Source organism: Onychomys torridus, chromosome 1 (assembly GCF_903995425.1).
Source record: "Onychomys torridus chromosome 1, mOncTor1.1, whole genome shotgun sequence".
NCBI classification, from domain to species: Eukaryota; Metazoa; Chordata; class Mammalia; order Rodentia; family Cricetidae; genus Onychomys; species Onychomys torridus.
The window spans coordinates 12719694-12742882 of record NC_050443.1 but is presented as its reverse complement, the minus strand read 5'-3'; the positions used below and the strand labels follow the sequence as shown (position 1 = coordinate 12742882).

General features: G+C 52.3%; 1 protein-coding gene across 2 annotated transcripts in view; it reads left to right on the top strand.

Annotated features, from left to right (window-relative positions):
- Megf8 (multiple EGF like domains 8) overlaps positions 1 to 23189 on the top strand; it is a 50946-nt gene that overhangs the window by 10951 nt on the left and 16806 nt on the right. For both annotated transcript variants that reach the window (XM_036190278.1, XM_036190216.1), the window contains exons 5-30: positions 15 to 103; positions 1448 to 1863; positions 2236 to 2381; positions 2562 to 2684; positions 5444 to 5598; positions 5857 to 5976; positions 6523 to 6667; positions 6746 to 6909; positions 9589 to 9789; positions 10185 to 10385; positions 11079 to 11303; positions 12056 to 12174; positions 12254 to 12385; positions 12473 to 12586; positions 12836 to 13084; positions 13553 to 13752; positions 14093 to 14303; positions 14400 to 14649; positions 15298 to 15430; positions 18055 to 18302; positions 18383 to 18493; positions 18631 to 18749; positions 19073 to 19280; positions 19949 to 20129; positions 20559 to 20722; positions 21283 to 21427. In XM_036190278.1, coding sequence (XP_036046171.1) covers positions 15 to 103; positions 1448 to 1863; positions 2236 to 2381; positions 2562 to 2684; positions 5444 to 5598; positions 5857 to 5976; positions 6523 to 6667; positions 6746 to 6909; positions 9589 to 9789; positions 10185 to 10385; positions 11079 to 11303; positions 12056 to 12174; positions 12254 to 12385; positions 12473 to 12586; positions 12836 to 13084; positions 13553 to 13752; positions 14093 to 14303; positions 14400 to 14649; positions 15298 to 15430; positions 18055 to 18302; positions 18383 to 18493; positions 18631 to 18749; positions 19073 to 19280; positions 19949 to 20129; positions 20559 to 20722; positions 21283 to 21427 — 4569 coding nt within the window. The remainder of the gene's footprint in view (positions 1 to 14; positions 104 to 1447; positions 1864 to 2235; positions 2382 to 2561; positions 2685 to 5443; positions 5599 to 5856; positions 5977 to 6522; positions 6668 to 6745; positions 6910 to 9588; positions 9790 to 10184; positions 10386 to 11078; positions 11304 to 12055; positions 12175 to 12253; positions 12386 to 12472; positions 12587 to 12835; positions 13085 to 13552; positions 13753 to 14092; positions 14304 to 14399; positions 14650 to 15297; positions 15431 to 18054; positions 18303 to 18382; positions 18494 to 18630; positions 18750 to 19072; positions 19281 to 19948; positions 20130 to 20558; positions 20723 to 21282; positions 21428 to 23189) is intronic.

The window sequence follows — 23189 nt, the reverse complement described above, 5'->3', positions numbered from 1 at the left end:
CATCTCATTTGCAGGCCAGGACCTTAACAAGGCTCTGGGGGACCTTGTCCTGTACAACTTCTCCACAAACACCTGGGAGTCTTGGGACCTGAGTCCTGCTCCGGTACGGACCTTCCTCTGCCCTGACTGGGGGCCTGCCCACTCACAACCCATCACCCTGCTCCCCCATCCCCGACAGTGCGTCTCGTGACCTGCTTCTCCCTGTTTCTGTTTTTGCTCACTCAGATTCCTCTTCTTGCCTTCCCCGCTTCTTTCCATATGCTCTTGCCCCCTTCCCTCTCCCCATTTGTCCCCTCTTCTCTTTCCTTCCCTCTGTTTCTCCTTCCCTCAGCCTGCCTTCTTCCCTCCCTTCCCTCCCTCCATTTTTTTGAGACAGGGTCTCGGACAGCCCAGGGTAGCCTTGAACCCCTGATTTTTCTGCTCCTTCTCATGCTGGGATTGTAGACATGCATTAGCATACCCAGTATCTGTGTCTCTATCAATTGCCTTTTTCCTCTGTCTGATTTCTTGGTGTCTGTTCCAGCTTGGTCTGCACCCTCTGAGGCTGTCGCTCAGCCTTGCTCACTTCTGTCTCCTGCCTCCTCACACTCTCCCTGGGTTTATCTGTCACCATCTCACTTTTTATTCTCATGTCGTCTCGCGTGTGCACCTTCCTTCTCTTCTTGTTATTTTTATTTTTATTTATCATTTTTTTTTGAGACTGGGTTTCCCTGTGTAGTCCTGGCTGTCTTGGAACAGGGTGTGTAGCCCAGGCTGGCCTCGAACTCAGAGATCCGCCTGCCTCTGCCTCCTGAGTGTTGGGATCAAAGGTGTATGCCACCATCTCCTAGCTCCTTCCTTCTTTTTTTTATTTTGTGTTAAGGGCTTAGGCTGATGTGGGTCCCAGTCTGTAGCCCAGGCTAGCCTTGAATTCACGGCAGTCTTCCTGCTTCAGCCTCCTAAGTGTTGAGATTAGAAGTGCATGCCGCCCGGCCCTGGCTTCCTGTTTGCTCGTTCTTTATCTCCCCCTCCTCCTCCCCTCCCCACCCTCTTCTTCTTTTTGTTTGGCTTTTTTTTGTTTCGTTTTGTTTTGTTTTTTGAGACAGGGTTTCTCTGTAGCTTTGGTGCCTGTCCCGGAACTCACTTGGTAGCCCAGGCTGGCCTCAAACTCACAGAGATCCGCCTGCCTCTGCCTCCCGAGTGCTGGGATTACAGGCGTGCACCACCACTGCCTGGCTTGTTTTGCTTTTTTGTTTGTTTGCTTGAAGCAGGGTCTCATGTAGCCTAGTCTGGTCTCAGATTCACTATGTGGCCCAGGCTAGCCTTGAACTCCTGATCCTCTTGCCTTTGTTACTGCCTCAGTTGTCTCCCAGTCCTTCTCTGCATGTCTGTTTGTCTGTCTTTGCATCTCTCTGCTCTGGCCGTCTCCATGTGTCACCATCTCTGTCTCCCATTCTCTTTCCTACAGGCTGCCCGTCACTCCCATGTGGCCGTGGCCTGGGCTGGCTTGCTCGTGCTGATGGGTGGCGAACTGGCCAATGGCTTGCTCACCAATGATGTGTGGGCCTTCAGCCCCCTGGGTGGAGGCCACTGGGAGCTTCTGGCTCCACCTGCTTCCAGTCCCTCTGGGCCCCCAGGCCTGGCAGGCCATGCAGCTGCTCTGGTGGATGACATCTGGCTGTATGTGTCCGGTGGTCGCACTCAACATGACCTCTTCTCTTCTGGCCTCTTCCGTTTCCGCCTGGACCACACCAGCAGGGGATACTGGGAGCAGGTGATGCCAGCAGGTGGGCGGCCCCCTGCTGCCACCGGCCACTCTATGGTGTTCCACGCCTCCTCCCGTACCCTGCTGGTCCATGGTGGACACCGACCTTCCACTGCCCGGTGAGTGTCCTGTCCTACACTCCTGATCCAACACTCTGGGTGACCTTAAGAGGTTTTGCTCACTGACCCAACTCCTGTACTCATGTCGTTACTTCCTCCTTTCATCCTTCATTTGTTCACTTTCTTATTCCCTCACCCTCATAGACACTCTCTGATCCTTTACTCAGGTTCTGACCAGTCGCTTCCCCACACACTTCCACTCATTCACCTGTTGTCTGGCTCTTGCCAGATTATGCAAGGTATCAGACTCTGCCCAGACCTGGGTCCTGCCCATAGCAAATGTCTTGTCAGGATGGGATATAGACTGGTCGTGGCCCGAGGAGGGAAGGAAGCCCTTCTTGCCCTGAGCCCTGGCCTGTCTCTTCCCTGTAGGTTTTCTGTGCGAGTTAATTCCACTGAGCTCTTCCATGTGGATCGTCGTGTATGGACCACGCTGAAGGGCCGGGATGGGCTCCAGGGTCCACGGGAGAGAGCCTTCCACACAGCCAGTGTTCTGGGAAACTACATGGTGGTCTACGGTGAGGTGATTTCCCTGATTATGTCTGCCTGCTAGGGGCCTGAGCCCACCCTGAGCCGAGACTCAGTCTGGATGTTGCTTTCTCTCCCAAGGCTTGCCTGAGCCCACCCTAAGTTAAGACTCCGCCTGGGTGCCCCCCCCCCCCCAGGCTTGCAAGCTGTGCCCTTTCCTCCTCTCCCAGGGGGCAATGTGCACACCCATTACCAGGAGGAAAAGTGTTATGAAGATGGCATCTTCTTCTACCACCTTGGCTGCCACCAGTGGGTGTCAGGGGCTGAGCTTGCCCCACCAGGAACCCCTGAGGGTGAGTGCTTCCTTTATTTTCCTGAGGGCTTTTGAAGGTCTCTCAATTTTAGCGGGAGCTGCCTCAGTTATTACCTTGGTGGGCAAGGCATCTTGTTCGAATGGCCTCTGGAGGGAAGCATGGACTAGGACGGGGTGGGTGACCAGGAAGCAGATGTAGGGCACTGAACTTTGGTTTTACTTCTTATTTTTAAATGTGTGTGTATGTGTGTGTATGCAGAGTGCACACGTGGAGGTCAGAGGCCAGCCTCAGGTATCGTTCTCAGGAATACTGTCCACCTTCTTTGAGTCAGGGTCTCTCCTTGGCCTGGAGTTTACCAGCTAGGATAGTCTGGTTGGCCCTAGACTTCCTCTTGGCTCTATGTCCACAGTGCTGGGATACAGGTGTTCTGTCATGCCTGGAACTCCAGTCCTAAAGCTTGTGAGGCAAGCACTTTACCAACCGAGCAATCTTTAAGCTCCAGAAGCTAGGGTCTAGTTGGGAGTTTGCCAGGTTGCAGCTGTCCTAAGTTGCTTCCTTCTTCCTTCCTTCCTTCCTTCCTTCCTTCCTTTCTTTCTTTCCTTCCTTCCTTTCTTTCTTTCTTTCTTTCTTTTCTGAGACAGGGTTTCTCTGTAGCTTTGGAGCCTGTCCTGGACTAGCTCTGTAGACCAGGCTGGCCTCGAACTCATAGAGATCAACCTGCCTCTGCCTCCCGAGTGCTGGGATTACAGGCGTGTGCCACCACCGCCCAGCCTCCTAAGTTGCTTCTTAAGAAGCAGTGACTTCATGGTCATAGTGAGCAAGAGGTAGAGACAAGATGGCTGACTTCAAACAGGCATCTCCATAAAAACACACCTTGATCTCTGCACCTTATTCTCCTCATCCACAAAAAGGGCTTCTGATATGGCTGTGTGACCGGGCTGCTGTGAAAGTGAATGGAACTGATGTGTGACTCGTGAATAGCACAGTGAAGGGTCAGCACACTGTCTTCTTCCAGGGTTGTTCTGTGTCTTTTCTTCTCTCTCTCTCTCTCTCTCTCTCTCTCTCTCTCTCTCTCTCTCTCTTTTTTTTTTTTTCTCAAAACAAGGTTGCTCCATGTAGTTATGGTACCTGTCCTGGATCTCGCTCTATAGACCAGGCTGGCCTTGAACTCACAGAGATCCACCTGGCTCTGCCTCCCAAGTGCTGGGATTAAAGACATGGACCACCATAGTTCACTTTTTATAAGCAGAAAGGGGGGTTTCTTGGTTCCTTTGGGTGAAAGCATCAGGCTGGTGCTTGGTGAAGGATGGCCTTGATCATTTCTCTCTGGTTCTCGGCTCCCTTCCTTTCCCACTTGTTTTCTCTGTTTGTTTGTTTGTTTTGTATGTGCTTGTGTATACGGGCTAAGCCGGAGTGAGTGCGTGGAGGTTCACAACCTGCAGGAATCAGTTCTGTTCCTCCACCATGTGGGTCCCAGGGATTGAACTCAGGTTGCCAAACATGGCGGCAGGCGCTTTTCCGAGATGAGCCATCTCAGTGGCCTCTTGCTTGCCTTTTGTAGATGTCACCAATAACTGTTGAACTGTCTACTCACTTCCCATTCTCAGAGTGGCCTGTAAGCCCATCATTCAGGAGGCTGAATTTGAGACTAGCCTGGGACTACAGATAGAGAGCCTGTCTCAAAAGGGTGGGGCTAGAGAGATGGCTCAGGGGGTGAAGAGCACTAGCAACACCCACATGGCAGCTCACAACTGTCTGTAACTCAAGTTCCAGGGGATCTGACATCCTCACACAGACATACATTCAGGCAAAACACTAATTCACATAAGAATAAATAAATCTTAAAAAAAAAAGCCCAGTATAGTGGCACATACCTTTAATGCCTTTAATCCAAGCACTCAGGAGGCAGAGGCAGGTGGATCTCTGAGTTCAAGGCCAGCCTGGTTTACATAGCTAATTCCAGGAGACCCTGTTTCAGACCCCCCCCCCCAAAAAAAAAAAAGCTGGACATGGTGGCACACATCTTTAATTCCAGCACTTGAGAGATTTAATTCCAGCATTTGGGAGGCAGAGGCAGGTGGATCTCTGAGTTTGAGGCCAGCCTCAAGTTCCAGGACAGTCTGGACTGCACCCTGTCTCAAACAAACAAACAAATAGAAACACAAAAACAACCAGTAAGCAAAGCAAAATAAAACTAAGATGCCCAGAGGGAGGAGACTCCTCTTTCCCAGGAATTCTAGGAATCAGGTCCCCCATCTCAAGCTGTGACTGGCAGATCTGAACTAAGGCCCACATCCGCCAGAGGCAGTACAGCTCTGCACAGGTCTCCGGGCTGGGGATGGGAAAGGGTGGTTTTCCTCAGGACATCAGGAAGTCACCAGAGAGGAGGTCTAGTGCTGCTGGAGGGACGTGAGTAGGTGAGACCGAGGCAGCCTTCTAGGGCTGCCCAGTGTGTTCTCCTGGCTCCGCAAGGATCACCGCTCATTCTGCTTATGGGGAAAGAAACCAAGACTTGGCAAGGTTGAGACTCCCGCCTGAAGCCATAGGACAACTCATAGTTGGTGTGTGATTTGAGTCTGCATCTGTCACAAAGATCTCACTTTGTTGGAGGTGATTTGAGCAGGGGCATCAGGCCTCCGAGAGACGGGAGAACATAAGCCAGGGCAGAGCCTGACAGGCCTGGAGAGTTTCCTTGCTAGGTAGGGCCTAAAGCAGCAGTAAACTGGTTAGGCTGAGGGAAGGGCGGGAACCACGAAGGCAGAAGCCAGGAAAGGTCTGATCTCATGACTTTATTCCAGGCCGAGCAGCACCTCCTAGTGGTCGTTACTCACATGTGGCAGCTGTACTTGGTGGCAGTGTCCTGTTGGTGGCTGGGGGATATAGTGGCCGGCCTCGTGGGGACTTGATGGCCTACAAGGTTCCCCCCTTCGTGTTTCAGGCACCCGCCCTGGATGTGAGCACTGGGGTGACAGGGAGTGGGTGGCCTTGGGAGGAGGGAGCATGGCCTCTACAGATGAGGGGTCAAGTGGAGAGAAAGTCCCTGGGAGAGAAGTGGAAGAATGGGGTGTCCTGTAGTATAGGGTTTTCCAGGGCTGAGGGCAGAATGGAGTGGGGTCCTCAAGGTGCTGAGCAGTTGGGATTAACTGGGACAGTCACAAGGATCGAGAGTTGGCAGACGGCTCCAGGTTGACACCCCCCTGTGTCTCTGTAGTACCACTTGGACTACTGCTCCATGTACACAGACCACAGCGTCTGCTCCCGAGACCCGGAATGTAGCTGGTGTCAGGGGGCTTGCCAAGCAGCACCGCCTCCGGGGACTTCCTCAGGAGCCGTGAGTAACTGCTCCAGGCTCTCTGTCCACTGTCACGGAGGCCAGCCCTTAACGTCCCCTGCCTAAGTGCTCAGCCTTCTAAGATCCTCATTTCCTGCCTCCTGCCAATCCAGAGCCTTGATCTCTCCTAACACCTGAGTCCCTTTGAGTTTAGAAACCTGTCCCTGGATACCTGAACCCTTGCTCTTAATTTCCTATAGACCAGTGGTTCTCAGCCTTCCTAATGCTGTGACCCTTAAATCAGTTCCTCATGGTGTGCTGACCCCAACCATAAAATTATTTTTGTTGCTGCTTTATAAATGTAGTCTTGCTACTGTTCTGAATTATGATATAAGTATCTGATATGCATGATGATCTTAGGTGACCCCTGTAAAAGGGTCATTTGACCCCCAAAGGGTCTGCGACTCACAGTTTGAGAACCACTGCTATAGGTCAGTCCTGCTCCAGTTTCCTGCTGGCCACTTTGCTGATGCTCCAGCCCAGACCATGCATCCACAGCTCTTCCTAGATCCCCTGAGTGTACAATGACTCTGATTTTCCTTGCAGTGTCCAGCGGCCAGCTGCCTGGGCCTAGGCCGCCTCCTAAGTGACTGCCAAGCATGCCTGGCCTTCAGCAGCCCCACAGCGCCTCCCCGCGGACCTGGCGCGCTAGGTTGGTGTGTGCACAATGAGAGCTGCCTTCCTAGACCTGGTGAGTGCCAAGCCGCAGTGGGGGAGGGGTTCAGACTTCCCACTGACCCTCCAGCCTCCCACACTCCTGTCCCCTCAGAGCAGGCCCGCTGCCGAGGGGAGCAGATCTCAGGCACCGTGGGCTGGTGGGGGCCAGCGCCTGTCTTCGTTACTTCCCTGGAGGCCTGTGTCACCCAGAGCTTCCTGCCTGGCCTGCACCTGCTCACCTTCCAGCAGCCACCCAACGCCTCTCAGCCTGACAAGGTGGGGGCCAGATGGACCTGGGGATGGAGTTGACCTAGGGTTGCTTCTTTTCAAATGAGTCTTTCTGGGAGGCAGTGCTGGGGATGGAACCCAGGGCTTTGTGTATGCTAAATATTCATGCCACCATGAGCCATACCCTAGGCCTCTCTGGCAGTTTCTAGGCAAGTGCTGAGCTGCTGAGTTAGAGTCACAGATTTTTTTTTTTTTCTTACTTTTTATTTTGACACAGGGTCTCCTTAAGTTGCCCAGGCTTGCCTGGAACTCACTCTGTTTCTAACAGACCTTGTGTTTATCTTTCTCCCTAGCTCCCCTGTAGGTAAAAGGGCAATACTGTGCCATGAGGCCCTACAATTATTTTTTTTGTATGAGTGTCCTGTCTGTGTGTGTGCCAGAAGAAGGCATCAGATCCCACTATAGATGATTGTGAGTCACCATGCGGTTGCTGGGAATTCAACTCAGGACCTTTGGAAGAGCAACCAGTGCTCTTCACCTCTGTGCCATCTGCAGTCCAAATTTTTTTTTTTTTATTTGAGTAAAATAACACATAAAATTTACCATAATAACTCAGTACATTCAAAAGATTGTAGAAAAAGCTGGGCATTGTGGTGCACACCTTTAATCCGAGTACTTAGCAGTCAGAGGCAGGTGGAGCTCTGTGCATTTGAGTCCAGCCTGGTCTACAGAGTGAGGTCTAAGACACCCAGAGCTATATAGAGAAAGCTTGTCTCACACAAACAAACAAACAAAACAAAACAAAGATTATAAGAACAACATTTTTGTCATTCTCCAGTTAGTTCTAGATTTATTTACTAATTGCTTCCTGCTCAGTCTTCCCTGAACCCCTTGGCCAGTGAATTTGCCAGCTGTGGACACTGGATATAAATGGAGTCATGTAACCTGTGGCTTCTTTGTCTGGCTTCTTTCACTTCACATGTCTTCAGGGCTCCTTTGTGCTGTGACTTCACTTGGAAATGGATTTCATGCTGGACATGGTGGTGCATATCTGTGAGCCCAGCCCTTGGAAAGCTAAGTAAGGCAAGAGAGAAGAATTTTGAAGTCCAAGTCAGCCTATACTATGTAGTGAGACTCTCATAAACAAAACAAAAATCCAAAGAACTTCATTCTGCATTGGTGGAGAAGGCATGGTGGCCAGAATGTGGGTCAGCTGGGAAGTGACAGGGCGAATTCTGACACTCAGCCTGCCTTTTGATTTTGTTTCCTCTGGCATCACTCACGTTGGTCTTTCAGCTCACTTAGTCTAGCAGTCCCCTCATGTACATGCTCAGAGATTTGTCTCCTTGATGGTTCTGAATCCTGTCAAGTAGACAATTATTAGCCACCACAGCAAGCCAGGTTATGGCAATGCCCTTGCCTCTACCTCCTGAGGGCTGGCATTAAAGCCACGTGCCACCAGACTCAGCCTGCTTTTTCTTAAATCCAAGCAAGCTTTCCCATAACAGAACTCATACTTCCACTTTTTTTCATTAGTTGCCCAGGCTGGCCCTGATAGCCTCGGCTCAAGTGATCCTCCCTTGGCTGCCTCCTGAGTAACTGGCACTGTAAGGCACATGTTCCTGTGTGCCTTGTCTTCCCTCCCTGAGGAGCCTAGGCAGACCTTGGACTTGCTGTGTGGTTGAGACTGATCCACTTTCCTCCTGAGGACAGGAGTTTACAAGCCTCTGCCACTGTGCTAGCTCACACTTCTTATTTTGGACGGTTATGTAATAATTCTGTTTACATCGAAATGCTGTCCTGATGTGTGCTTACTTAGTTATTTGTTTGGGGATAAGGCCTGGCTATAAAGTCGAGGCTGGTCTCAGTCCCTCTGTCTGTGTCTCCCAAGTGCTGGATTTATGGGTGTGGCCCAACAAGTCCAGGTTTTGTAAATTATATAAATAGTCTCCAGTGATGAATACTTGGGTGGTTCTGTTCTGCTGTTTCAGAATCACCTAGCAAGTAAACCTTGTGCTGTGTCATCACTGGGAATGTCGGGCCTTGCCTTGGGAGGGCTGGTGAGAAAGCAGAGGGCTGAGGACAAAGATACCAAAGGATCCAGTCTTCAAGTTTAAAAGAAGTTTAAAAGTTTTTGTTTTGTTTCTGTGATAGCCTCGTATTATGTAGCCCTGGATAGCCTGGAACTCCCTATGTAGACCAGGTTGGCTCCAAACTTACAGCTAACTGCCTGATTCTGTTTCCCAAGTGCTGCTGGTATTAAGGCTGTGTGCCACCATGCCTGGCTAGTTTTGAGAAAAATTTAAATTTACTATTAGTGTGTGTGTGTACATGTATGTGGGAGGACAGCTTCATGGAGATGACTGTCTTCTTCCAACTTCTTTAGGTTCTGAGGACTGAACCCAGGTGTCCAGGCTTGAATGGCAGCCACTTTACCCACAAGGCATCTTGCTGGCCCCTCAGTCTTTTGAGTTTTACTATGACCTAAAGATGGGATTGGGTTGGGGGCCCAGGTGGAACCTGTGTATACTGTCTGAATTTGGTCTTGACACTTTTTCCAGAGGGATGATGGGCAAGCTTCCTAAACTCAGTGCCCTATCTCAGTTTCTCATTGGTGAAGGTGTTTTGGCCTGTCTTCTCTGGTTCTGGTGTGGCCTGAGGGTTGTGGGTACTTAGTGACAGTCCAGAGAGAGACTTACATATATATCCCGTCTCTGGATGGTACAGGTCTCCATTGTCCGAAGCACAACTATCACCTTGACACCCAGCCCGGAGACAGATGTGTCCCTGGTCTACCGAGGTTTCATCCACCCCCTGCTGCCAGGAGGGCCAGGTGGCCCTGGGGCTGAGGATGTGGCTGTGTGGGCTCGGGCCCAACGCCTCCATGTCCTGGCCCGGATGGCCAGAGGCCCGGACACTGAGAACATGGTGAGGGATTCTAGTATTCTGAAGTGATTTTTGGTAAATATGGTCATGAGTGTGATTCAAGGCAGCTGTGGTAATGTCAGGGTTCTGGGAGACAGCAGGGAGCATTCATGCATGGGTATATCCTTAGAGGAAGGAGGGGGCTTTGGGGCTTTTAACTGTGAGGAGAATTTGGGGAAATTCTGGGGAGGACGAGAAAGGTTTGAGTGACAAGTCAGATTTCCCTGAGGAGGAGGTGGGTCATGGGGAGGGGCGGCAACTTTATAAAATCCAAGGATCCCTGAGGCCCTCTTCCTCCCGGGAAGAATTTGGGTCCTTGGAAGGAAGGACTGGGTGCTTAAAGAGTGGAGGGTGGAGATGTCTGAGGTTGTCCTGTCTGGTCGCTCACCCCACTACAGGAGGAGGTGGGTCGCTGGGTGGCTCAGCAAGAGAAGGAGACAAGACGTCTGCAACGCCCTGGCTCTGCTCGCCTCTTCCCACTGCCTGGGCGAGGCCACAAGTATGCAGTGGAGATTCGAGGCCAGCTCAATGGCTCGGCAGGCCCAGGGCACAGCGAGCTCACTCTCCTGTGGGATCGGACTGGAGTGCCAGGAGGCAGTGTGAGTGTCTAACCTCCTACTCTATTCTTGGCTCTGGCCTCAGATCCTCTGGGCTTTCAAGTTCCAAGTGACAAAATCTTAAGTCACTTGATCCTGATCATGACTCCTGCCTTCAACTTTGGACCCACCAGACTCTAACATTTGATCCCAGGCCCTGATTTGATTTCCATATTCTTTTTTGGAAGATGCTAGGATGGAGCACAGGGCCTTGTGCTTTCTAGCAAATGTTTTACCACTGAGCCACACCCCAGCCCCTCACTGGGGGACTCTAGGCAGGGGCTCTACCACTGAGCCACACCCCAGCCCCTCACTGGGAGATGCTAGGCAGGGGCTCTACCACTGAGCCATACCCCAGCCCCTCACTGGGGGATTCTAGGCAGGGACTACCCCTCCACTGTGTCCTCTCCCTCTTAACCTCTTGTTTGTGGCCTAGGCAAGTGCTTTACTCCTGAGGTACACCTAATCCCCACCTGTATTCTGTACTCTGTCCAGATCTGACTCCTCTCCTGACCCCTGCCCTCCATATTTTGACCTTTAGTCTCTAGAGTCCTTCAGACCCTAGCCCCTTTCCTGTGCCCCTTTCCTGAATCCCCATTGTAGCTTTTATGCTGTGTCCAAATCCTTAACTGCAGTCATCATCTCCAACTGACTCTTCCCTAAACCCTGACTCCTGTCCTGTGTGTCCTGCCCCAGGAGATCTCCTTCTTCTTCCTGGAGCCCTACCGCTCTTCGGCGTGTACCTCCTACTCCTCCTGTCTGGGCTGCCTGGCTGATCAGGGCTGCGGCTGGTGCCTCAACAGTGCCACCTGTCACCTGCGTCAGGGAAGGGCCCACTGTGAGGATGAGTCCCTGCTGGTGCTGGTGCCTGCCCTCTGCCCACTCTGTGAGGAGCACCGTGACTGCCATGCCTGCACCCAGGTGTCTACTGGGATAGGTCCCCTTAGAAGTGACACAGACAGTAGAGTGTCCTGGCAAGGGGAGATAGCTGGGACGAGTGTTAAGTGGGAAGTAGAGGAAGTGAGGTTGGGAGGCAGAGCGTGCCCTGCGGCAGAGGTCAGAAAAATCATTGAGCATTCTTCACCAGGGGCTGGTGGGTATTTATCTGCTTGACCATCGTCAGCCTGGAGTAGGTGGTCAGGCCTGCCAGCTCCAGCTGGGGACATCCAGCTTCCTCTGCTCTGCTACCTGTTTGTGGGGAGAGTTTGTTCCTATGACCTGCAGGGAGGCCATGGACCCCAGACTCTTCTTGGCATTCAGTCCTAAGCAGAGTTGTGTTTCATTGGCTAGAAATTCATCTTTTTTTCTTTTTGATACTCACTCTTGCTGTATAGCCTGGGTTGGCCTCCAACTCATGATATTTCTGCCTCCACCTCCCAAGTGCTGGGATCACTGGCATGTAGCACCAACTATGTCGGACTCCCAGTTGGGTCTTGTGTCGGGATCTGGTCTAGTGACTGAGGTTGGGAAAGTATATGCCCCTTTGCCCTTCTCTCCCCTTACTTGCCCCCTCCCCCACCTCAACTGCTATTATCCAAACAAGGGGTGAGAGCTAGTAGACAGACGTGTTTGTGGCTGAAGGTGATTGCAGGTGGACTAGAGGTGGGAAGGAGAGGGAGCTGGATTTTGGGTAGGTGAGGGCTGAGTTCTGACCTTGTCCTCCCACACCCCAGGACCCCTTTTGTGAGTGGCATCAGAGCACCAGCCGCAAAGGGGATGCAGCATGCAGCCGGCGAGGCCGGGGCCGAGGTGCCCTGAAGAACCCGGAGGAATGCCCCCCACTCTGCAGCCAGTAAGCCTAGCTAGGTCTGGGAGGGGCGGGTGTGCATGGGGTGTGGGCTGCAGTGACCTGGCCCTGCTTTCACCCCCAGACGCCTGACCTGTGAGGACTGCCTGGCCAATTCTAGCCAGTGTGCCTGGTGCCAGTCCACTCACACCTGCTTCCTGTTTGCTGCCTACCTAGCGCGGTACCCACATGGAGGCTGCCGTGGCTGGGATGACAGGTATGCTCCAGGGGCTGCGCTGATGAGATGGAGTTCCCAACCAGGGCAGTGTCCTGGGTTCTGACCCTCACCCTCATCGCTCTGCAGTGTGCATTCAGAGCCACGGTGCAGGAGCTGCGGCGGCTTCCTGACTTGTCATGAGTGTCTGCAGAGTCACGAGTGTGGTTGGTGTGGCAACGAAGACAACCCCACTCTGGGACGGTGAGGGACTTGGCTGGTTGGGTGGATCTCCTGGCTCTCCCTGCTGAGTAATTTTAATGACCTGTTTCTCTGCCCCATTGCCTTGTCCTACATCCTGTAACTGCCCTTTCTGTTTCCTTATTGGCGTCTACTGTTTCCTCCTTTACTTTTCCTCTGTTTTCTTCCGTCTTTCTGTTTTTTGTCTGTCTTTATCTCTGTTGCTGTTTCTCCGGCTTCTATATTGTACCCCTCTGATCTCCCACTCCACAGGTGCCTACAAGGGGATTTCTCTGGACCCCTGGGTGGGGGGAACTGCTCTCTGTGGGTGGGAGAGGGCCTCGGGTTGCCCGTGGCTCTCCCTGCCCGCTGGGCTTATGCCCGCTGTCCAGATGTGGATGAATGTCGCCTGGGCCTGGCAAGGTGTCATCCACGGGCAACCTGCCTGAACACGCCTCTCAGCTATGAATGTCACTGCCAGCGTGGCTACCAGGGCGATGGCATCACACACTGTAACCGCACGTGAGTGAGATGTGGGTTGCCATAGAAATGTTGCCTCAGGGCTGGAGCTCAAGATAGAGGGAGGAAACCATCATGGTAGTGGGCTCTCAGGAGAACCGGTATCCTGGTTAGCATAAAAGTTTTCACCTTGCAGACGAGGACCTCAGTAGAATGGCAGGGTGCTCAAGGTAACCCTTTTACCATAGGAACAGGGTACTCCTGGGTTGTGGGCCATAGCCTTCAGAATTGCCATGGAGATGGAAGAGGATCTAGTTGGAAGGGAGTTTTCATAGTGGTGCTATGTGGTTTCTATGGAGACAGGGATCACCACGTGTGCTGGGGTTGTCTTGGAAACAGGTTTACTTGCACAGCTCAGGACCATGGGAAGAAGAAGCCACTTGTGAGAATGTGGCAGTGGGTGGAGATGATGGGGTGCTTTGAGGACTCTGGGTCACCAGCCTTTTCCCCTCCTCCGCCATGATTCTTCAGGTGCCTGGAAGACTGTGGCCATGGTGTGTGCAGTGGTCCTCCGGACTTCACTTGTGTGTGTGACCTAGGTTGGACCTCTGATCTGCCCCCACCCACACCTGCCCCAGGACCCCCTGCCCCACGTTGCTCTCGAGACTGTGGCTGCAACTTTCACAGCCACTGCCGCAGGCGGGGACCTGGCTTCTGTGATGAGTGCCAGGGTAAGCCACCATGGTCTGAGTCTCATGGTCAGCTTTGCCAAGACCGGGGGGCAGGGGCGGGGGCAGGGAGAAGGTGCCTTTTCAGGACTCTCACCTCTTCCTTTCTGAGTCTCCCCTCAGGTCCCGTGGCAACCCCTGCCCCAGTCCTTGCTTCTGTCCCAGCTCTCTGGTCTGGCCTCGCTCCCCTCTTTCGGGGCTTGCCATTTCTTCCCTGGCCTAGGCCTTGTTTGACTCTTTGAAGCAGCTTGGGAGGAGGTCTGGGATCAACTGAGTCAGGTGGTCTGGGCCCCTTCTTGTCCTTGCTCTTGACTTTGTGTCCCACCTGCTGGGACCTCCACAGATTGGACGTGGGGGGAGCATTGTGAACGGTGTCGGCCTGGCAGCTTTGGCAACGCAACACGCTCTGGGGGCTGCCGACCCTGCCAGTGCAATGGGCATGGAGACCCACGCCGTGGCCACTGCGATAACCTCAGTGGGCTCTGTTTCTGCCAGGACCATACTGAGGGAGCCCATTGTCAGATCTGCTCTCCAGGATACTATGGGGACCCCCGGTAAGTCAAGAACTGGTGGGGCTGGCCAGAGAGGGCTTAGGGACCCCATGGGGTAAAGCAGGACTGCTCTGACACTATCTCTCTCCTATTCTGCAGAGCTGGTGGCTCCTGCTTCCGGGAGTGTGGGGGTCGTGCCCTCCTCACCAACGTGTCCTCAGTGGCTCTGGGCTCCCGCCGCTTTGGGGGACTGCTGCCTCCAGGTGGTGGGGCAGCCAGAGCTGGACCCGGCCTGTCCTACTGTGTGTGGGTTGTCTCGGCCACGGAAGTGTTACAGCCCTGTGCTCCAGGGACCCTCTGTCCTCCACTCACCCTTACTTTCTCTCCAGACAGCAGTACCCCCTGCACAGTGAGCACTGAGGGACTAGGGTTTAGTTTATCAGCCAGAACCATGTCCCCTTCCCAATTCGGGTTCCCTAATTAGGTCCTGACCCCCATGTCACTGTTGGTTTGTTTGATCCTACATGTCTAAAACTGTTCTAGGCTCTAAGATCCTCCCATTTCCCAGTTATTTTTCCTATTTCCTGAGTTCCTGCCTCTCATTATTCAGATTATCCAGCGCCTCCTTCCAGACCAGCCATGGTCAATTCTTACACCTTTGGTGCCCACTCTGATGCATTGGTAGTGGCCACTACTAATGTAGTACTGCATATCAAGGAAGAGGTTTGGTGCCTGAGTGTCTGGTTTATTAGCTGTGTCTCCTTTGGATGCAGGATGGGAGGGGCAGCCACCATGCTTGTACAAACATGGTCTGCCCTGCATGTTCAAATAGCCCATTCCCTAGACTTAGGCTATTCTCTCCCATTCTCTCATATTCTCTCTCTGGTATAGGCTCTTATCATGGCGCCCAGACTCACTCACAGTGAACTCAGTCTTCCTCACCCTCCCATGTAGCTGAGATCAGAAAGCGTTTCCACTGCATTCTGCTGTCTCCTTTTGAGCCCTTCTCTCCCAGACTCCAAGCACATCCGTAACTCTTGGATCTATACCTTTTCAGCTGAGCTACGTCCTGGCCTTTGATGGGTTCCCACGCTTCCTGGACACTGGTGTTGTGCAGTCAGACCGGAGCCTCATAGCCGCCTTCTGTGGCCAGCGGCGGGACAGACCCCTCACTGTGCAGGCCTTGTCTGGTATGGGAGTTTGAGAGAGTGAGATTGGTTTGTCTTGGGCTTCTCCCCATCTCATCCTCCAGTATTGGGGATGGACTCCAGTCTGGGGTCGCTTAGGGGCTGGGCACATTCTCTCCCATTGAGCCCCACTCTAGCCCCCCTCACTAGTAGATTCTAGTCAAGCATTCTCTCTCCAGCTCCATCCTGACCCTTGTTCTGAGCTTTGAAGATTTTTTGGTTTTTAAACTGGGCTTTGTATCCTATGCTTCTGCACCTGTCACTGATTGGGTGTAGAACCCAGGTCCCAGCTCAGGGACTGGTGTGGGTTGCAGGTGACACAGTCCTTTGCCTAGGTAATATGGCTTCTCTCCTGCACTGTGGTTGAGAGCAGTCGGATTTTGCTGGCTAGGCTGGTTCTGGAGAAAGGGATGAGTAGGGTATGTCTGTAAGGGTCTTCCACTGTGGCTGGTGAGAACCCTCAGCCATCTCCTTACCCTAACACTTCTGAAACCAGAGAGTTTTGTCCCTTGGGGGACATTTGGCAGTGTCTGGAGGCATTCTGAGTGACAATGAGGGATACTTCTGTCATCTGGTAGGTAGACACGGAGATGCGGCTGTTCATAGTGTAATACACAGGAGTGAGTATTCACACCAAAGACTTGACCAGCCCTCAGCATCCACCTGGCTGAGAGGGTAAGAGACTTAGGAGAGGGAGTGCCAAGGAGGAGCTGGCTTCCTGTGGTGCTTAAGCAAGCTTTTAGGAAATGCAGGGCAGTTGAGGCTGGAGAGAAATGGGTGAGTTACTGGGGCCAGTTTGCTGTAGCATATGTGAAACCCCAGGCCGTGAGGGGACCGCTAAAACTGAGGGGCTCTGCAGTGGTGAGCCAAGGGCACATGTGCTGCCCTCACGGACTGGGAAGGGGACAGACAGCCTCTTTCACTGAGGCAGTGGGAAGGAGTGGACCCTATTGTGTCTTGGGAGGTGGAGCTAGGCGAAGCATCTTTAAAGAGGGGAATTTGGCTGGAAGCGAGGTCAGAGGCATGGGAGGGCAGCTTCTCCAGGCGGAAGAGTAGCAGGCACCAGGCCCTGAGAACAGGCTAGAAGGCCAGTACTGGAGTGTATGGGATGGCAAGAGTGAGAGATCTTGAGTGCAGAGGAGTCTTTAGGGCCGGCCCTATGGGTACCAGAAAGGGAGTACTTTTTTGTTGTTGTTATCTATCTATCTGTCTATCTATCTATCTATCTATCTACCTACCTACCTACCTACCTACCTACCTACCTATCTATCTATCTATCTACCTACCTACCTACCTACCTACCTACCTATCTATTTATTTATTATGTATACAGCATGTATGACCAACCAGAAGAGGGCACCAGACCTTATTACAGATGGTTGTGAGCCACCATGTGGTTGCTGGGAATTGAACTCAGGACCTCTGGAAGAGCAGTCAGTGCTCTTAACCTCTGAGCCATCTCTCCAGCCCAGAAAGGGAGTTTTTTAACTTGAAAACTCACTGTAGTCCTGTTTCCTCAGCTTCCCTAGTAATGGAGTTGTTACAGGGGTAAGCCACTTGGCTACGCTCATTCCATTCCTTCCTTTTTTGAGCCAGGGTCTCATAGCCTAGGTCAGCCTCAAACTGACAGTGTGGTTGAGGATGACCTAGGACTCCTGATCCTCCTGCCTACATCTCCCCAGTGCTGGGATAATAGGCATGTGCACCCATGCCAGGCTTTATGTAGTGCTGAGGACTGAACCCAGGGCTTTGTCCATGCAGGCAAACATTCTGCAAAAACTGAGCTAGTTACATCCTGGCAACTGCAGAATGACCTCGAACTCCTGACCCTCCCGCCTTCTCTCCGGGGTGCTGGGACTGCAGGTGTGCACCACCACCACAGTGCTCCTTCTCAGGAGAGCGGCTCTTGCAGAAGAATGCTGTGAGTTGTGGAAGGCTCGCAGCTGCCCACGGAGGGGTCAGGTTCATGCCTGTAAAGATCACAAGGGCAGCAGGAGTCAGTGGGAGGTGGTGCTGGTGTTCCGTGAGGCAAGACACTGATTTGACAGCAGCCAGCACAGCAGGCTGTGGCTAAAGAGAAGGATCTGGGCATGTGGTAGGCACATAGAGCTAGAGCGCTAGCCTGAGAGTTAGGTTGCAAATGGCTGAAATTTAGAGCCAGCTGTGATGGCATATTCCTGTAACCTAGCATGTGCGAGGAACAGGCCAGAGGGTCAGGAGTTCAAGGTCATCTTCAGCTACGTAGTTCAAGGCCAGCCTAAACTAGGAGACCTTGTTTGAAAAAAACAAAACAACCTCCCCACTCAAAACTAAAGTGTGCTGTTGGATGGTGGCGGATTTGCTTTAATCCCAGCACCCAGGAGGCAGAGGCAGGTGGATCTCTGTGAGTTCAAGGCCAGCCTGGGCTACAGAGCTAGTCCAGGACAGGCTCCAAAGCTACAGAGAAACCCTGTCTCGAAAAACCAAAAAAACCCAAAAAACAAAAGAACCTAAAGTGAGTGTACTTGATAGACTGGGTAAAGGAGGCTGTGTTGTAATGGCTGATTTCCTTGGGAGTTCTTGTCCGCCAGCATAGGAACAGTGCCTAGAATGGACCTCCAGCCAGCCCTCTACCTCTTTCCCCACAGGGTTACTTGTGTTGCATTGGGAGGCCAATGGCTCCTCATCCTGGGGATTCAATGCTTCTGTGGGCTCTGCCCGATGTGGATCAGGGGGGCCTGGCAGCTGCCCCGTCCCTCAGGAGTGTGTGCCCCAGGATGGAGCTGCAGGTGCTGGTCTCTGCCGCTGCCCTCAGGGCTGGGCTGGCCCTCACTGCCGCATGGCTCTGTGTCCTGAGAGCTGCAATGCCCACACTGGAGCAGGGGTTTGTAACCAGGTACGGAGGGGGCAGGAACCGCCAGCTGGGAGAGGGATGGTGTGCGGGGCTCCTCTGAGCTTCTTTCTGCTGTTCCCCAGAGCCTAGGTGTATGCATCTGTGCTGAGGGCTTTGGGGGCCCAGACTGTGCCACAAAGCTGGATGGCGGACAGTTGGTCTGGGAGACACTCATGGACAGCCGCCTCTCAGCTGTGAGTTAGAGAGACAACTTTGTCCTGTGGCGCAGTCTTCTACTTCCACTCTTGAGACTACCCGTAAACCTTCCACCTAGGCCTGACACTTGGTCATGACCTTGGCCTGACCTCTAGCATCCTCATTCCCACTTCAGGACACTGCTAGCCGCTTCCTACACCGCCTGGGACACACTATGGTAGAGGGACCTGATGCCACTTTGTGGATGTTTGGGGGCCTGGGCCTGCCACAAGGTCTGCTGGGAAACCTGTACAGGTGAGGACTGCTCTCGGGTGTGGGACACTTGTGTAAGGAAGCGTACTTTAGGGGCTGCTGAGATAGCTACTACCTGGCTCACCCTAGGTATTGCGGAAAAGCCTCTCAGGAAAGGGATCCCCCAAAAGTGGTTGGGACACTTGTTATAGGAAGCTCACCTGTCTGTGGGCACCAGGAGGACTGTTTGGGAATGTTAACTTTCCTTGCCCCAGAGAATGTTAAGATGGTTGTCATAGGGAAATCAACCCAAGGATTGCTAGCACATCTTTAAGGATGTGGGAACCACTGCTTAATAAGACTGGTATTTTGATTCTTGGCTCCAGGTATTCAGTCAGTGAGCGCAGATGGACACAGATGCTGGCAGGGGCTGAGGATGGGGGCCCAGGCCCATCACCCCGCTCCTTCCATGCAGCTGCCTATGTGCCTGCTGGCCGTGGTGCCATGTACCTGCTTGGGGGCCTCACAGCTGGGGGCATCACCCGTGACTTCTGGGTCCTTAACCTCACTACCCTGCAGTGGAGACAGGAGAAGGTGAGCCTCTGTCTCCACCCTAGCCCTGTCCTCACAACAGGTCCAACAGATGAGTTTTATCACCAGAGGTATCTGTCCTCAGGGTTCCAACAGAAGTGCGGGAAGAGGGGCCTGGAGTGTATCTTAGTGATACAGCCCCTGCTTAGAATCCCCCAGTGAGGGCCTGGGGGTGTGGCTCAGTGGTGGAGCCCCTGCCTAGAATCCCCCAGTGAGGGGCTGGGGTGTGGCTCAGTGGTGGAGCCCCTGCCTAGAATCCCCCAGTGAGGGGCTGGGGGTGTGGCTCAGTGATAGAACACTTGTTTATCTTACACCAGGTCATGGGGTCAATCCCCAGCACCACAGTAGGGTAGGGAGTTGTAAAACTGAATGTTACTGGCAACCTAAATTATGCATTTGTAGTTACAAGCTGGTCCTTGGACAAGGGCCTGTGACACTCCAGTTGACACTAAGTGGGGTGCAGCTCCATCCAACAACAGAACAAAGGAATAAGGACTTCTCGTTGTGCCTGGAGAAGTGGGTATGGAGCAGGCAGGACCCACCTGGGCCCTGGCAGGCCAGAGTCTACACAGCCCTGTGGAACTCTACTCCTTAGTTGGGGCTGATCTTACTTCTCTCCATAAATGAGTCCCCCTCCACCCCTCTGGGTGACACTAGCTCTCTATCTACAGGCCCCTCAGAACATGGAGTTGCCAGCGGTTGCCGGCCACACCCTCACTGCCCGTGGAGGCCTGTCTTTGCTCTTGGTGGGTGGCTACTCTCCTGGAAACGGCTTCAATCAGCGGCTGTTGGAGTACCAGCTGGCAACTGGCACCTGGGTGTCAGGAGCCCAGAGCGGGACACCCCCGACAGGTGGGCTGCCGTGGAAGCTGTCTGGACTCTGCTCAGGCTTGTAGCCCACTCCATGTTCTGGTCACTGCCACTGAACTAAAAAAAAAACAACAAAAAAAACCTCCTTGTCGTCTTCTGACCCCAGCTGGCCTTCCAGGGACACGTCTCTGGCATGTCCAGTTTCTCCCTCAGTGTGGCTACCATCATCCCCTTCCAGGTCCTGAGATCTCCACCTCTCTCCCGTCCCTCCTCCCTCCTCCTACCCTGTCACATCTTCCCAGTCCTGCTACCCTTCCTGGGGTTGTCTCCTAGACCCTAAGGAGAGGGGAGGAATGAAGGGCCCCCCAAGTCTGGCCACAGGGCCATTCAGAAGGGGATCCCAGGAGGCCAGGGGACAGCATTGGCTGCCAGCCCTTCCCTGCCATCTCTGTGGTCCTTTTGCCCCTCCAGGTCTCTATGGTCATTCTGCAGTCTACCACGAGGCCACTGACTCCCTCTATGTGTTTGGGGGTTTCCGCTTCCATGTGGAACTGGCAGCGCCTTCTCCGGAGCTCTACTCTCTGCACTGTCCTGACCGCACCTGGAGCTTGCTCGCACCTTCTCAGGGGGCAAAGGTTAGGACAGCTGGCTATCACCACAGAAGGGAGGTTCCCCAAGCCCTGCCTTCCCTACCCAGCTTCCTGTCTCCTGTTCCTTCCTTGTTGAACTATGATAACGGCAATTGCTTCTTTTTCCATCCCTGGTTTGGAGGAAAGAACCCTTGGCCGGGAAATCAGAGGCCGGGTTTCTGCCCCAGCACACCCTGACTGGTCCCCTCCCCTTCTTGAGCCTACCATATGGTCACCTGTAACCCTTGCCTTATAAGGTTAAGGAGACGGGTGTGGGAAGGACAGTTACATGTGATGTACACACACCCCTGAGCCCCTGTGGGGAAGAAGGGCACAGAAGAGATCAAGTTTATAGGACTAGAGTAGGTTGTGGGGCCCAGGGATGGTTCTGTGGGCTATTCTGCAGGACCCAAGAGTTTTCCTTCAGAAAAAGGTGAAGATGGGATAAGCTGCCTGAGGCGGGGTGGGGGATGGATTTATGGGTGGCAGGTGGGTTGGGACGGAGCATGTGGAACTAAGGGTAGATAGAGCTCTGACAGGCCCGCCCTCCATGTGTCTCCCAACAGCCCCGTCCCCGGCTTTTCCATGCTTCAGCTCTGCTAGGAGACACCATGGTGGTCCTTGGGGGGCGTTCCGACCCTGATGAGTTCAGCAGTGATGTTCTGCTCTACCAGGTCAACTGCAACACCTGGCTCCTGTCCGACCTCACACGTGAGTCCCTGTTGCTATACCCAGGGAAATAGCCATGTGGATCCTTGTCCATGGTCCTGACCCTCTTTAGAAGTCACTTGGGCCTCTGGTGATCCATCAGCAAATTCCTTTCCCTTCCATATATCTAGAGACCACGGAGTTACTGTCTTTTTTTCTTTCAACAATTTTTTTTTTTAGATTTTATTTGCTTTATTTGTGTATGTGGGGGTTTATATGCACACATATGGTGGTTAGAGGTCAGCTTGAAGGAGTTGGTTCTGTCCTTCTGCATATGGATCCAGGGAATTGAACTCAGGCCATCAGGCTTTACCCACTGAGCCATCTCATGGACCCTTTCTTTTTTTTCTTAGAATGGCTTATTTTTGTCTACTTACTGTTTTATTATTTGACATATAGTCTCAACTATGTCAGTTTGGCTGGCCTGGACTCACTCTGTAGGCCAGCCTGGCCTTGAACTCATAGAAATCCACTTGCCTCTGAATCCTGGGTGCTGGGATTGAAGGTCTGTGCCACCACAGAAATACTTCTTTATTCTGGTTATAAAAGTAATAGTAATCATTGTACATAATTTATAAAATAGGAAGAAAAACAAAAGCTCTGTAGCAGCAACCACTGTTGTAAGTAGAAAGTATCCTTCCAGGGTTTCTGTTCACAGGTCAGAAATGGGCTTAAAGAATTGAGAGATGGCTCAGCAGTTACAGATGCTTTCTGTGTATCCATGAAGACTAGAGTTCAGATCTCAGCACCCACATAATGAGTCGAGTGTCCCACACATGTATGTAACCCCAGCTCCAAGGCAAGCAGAGACTGGAGGGTCACTGGAGCTTGGTGGCTTCCAGACTAGCTCAGAAAACTCAGGTTCCGAATTCAGGGAAAGACCCTTCCTCAAAGGGATGGGTGGGTAGAGAGTGATAGATCACACACACACACACACACATTAAATAATCTTTTTACACACATTAAATAATCTTTTTAAAAATTGGAAGTTTAATATATAGAAATGTAGAATGTACTGTAGAATAAACTTTACTTTTATGAAGCTCAAAAGAAACTTCCAAAATAAACAAACAAGCAAACAATAAACACAGTGCTATTTATTTGCTGACCATTATATCCTTAATACCTGGACCGCAGTAATTACATGTTAGTGGAAGAATATAAAGGGGGAGTATAGATAGTTTAGAACTGGAAAGGAATTTGTATTTTGTAATAAGCAAAATGTTGACAGAGAAAGAGAAATAGGCATATGGCTTTTTTTTTTTTTTTTTTTTTTTAAATGCTTCTGAGACACTCAGGCCTTGCACATAAAAGACAATTGCGTTACCGCTGGTAGCTTCAGGCAACTGTTCTAGGTCTGAGCCATGCCCACACCTCTCATTTGTGGATTCTAGGCAAGCACTCTACTCCTGAGCCATGCCTCCAGCTCCCAGCCCTGGAATCTCCACAACAGATATTGCTCCTTGTAAACCTGGGAATAAAAATAGGAATGTACTGTACATCACATACTGCTCCCTTCCTATCAACAGACAGGTCCCTGTTCTCCCACTTCTTATCTCCTTGGCCTTATGGGTAGGATTCTGGATAAATGCTCCACCATGGAGCCATGCCCCCATTGGAGGAATGTCCAATGTGAGCGCTGTTGCTAAGCCATGACTTTAGACCCATCTAGCCTTTTCATTGTGTACTGTGATAGCTTGTATCCCTAGGACCTGTGTTCTGTGTGCTTTCTCTTTTCCCTTTCTCTCTTAGGCTGTCTAATTCC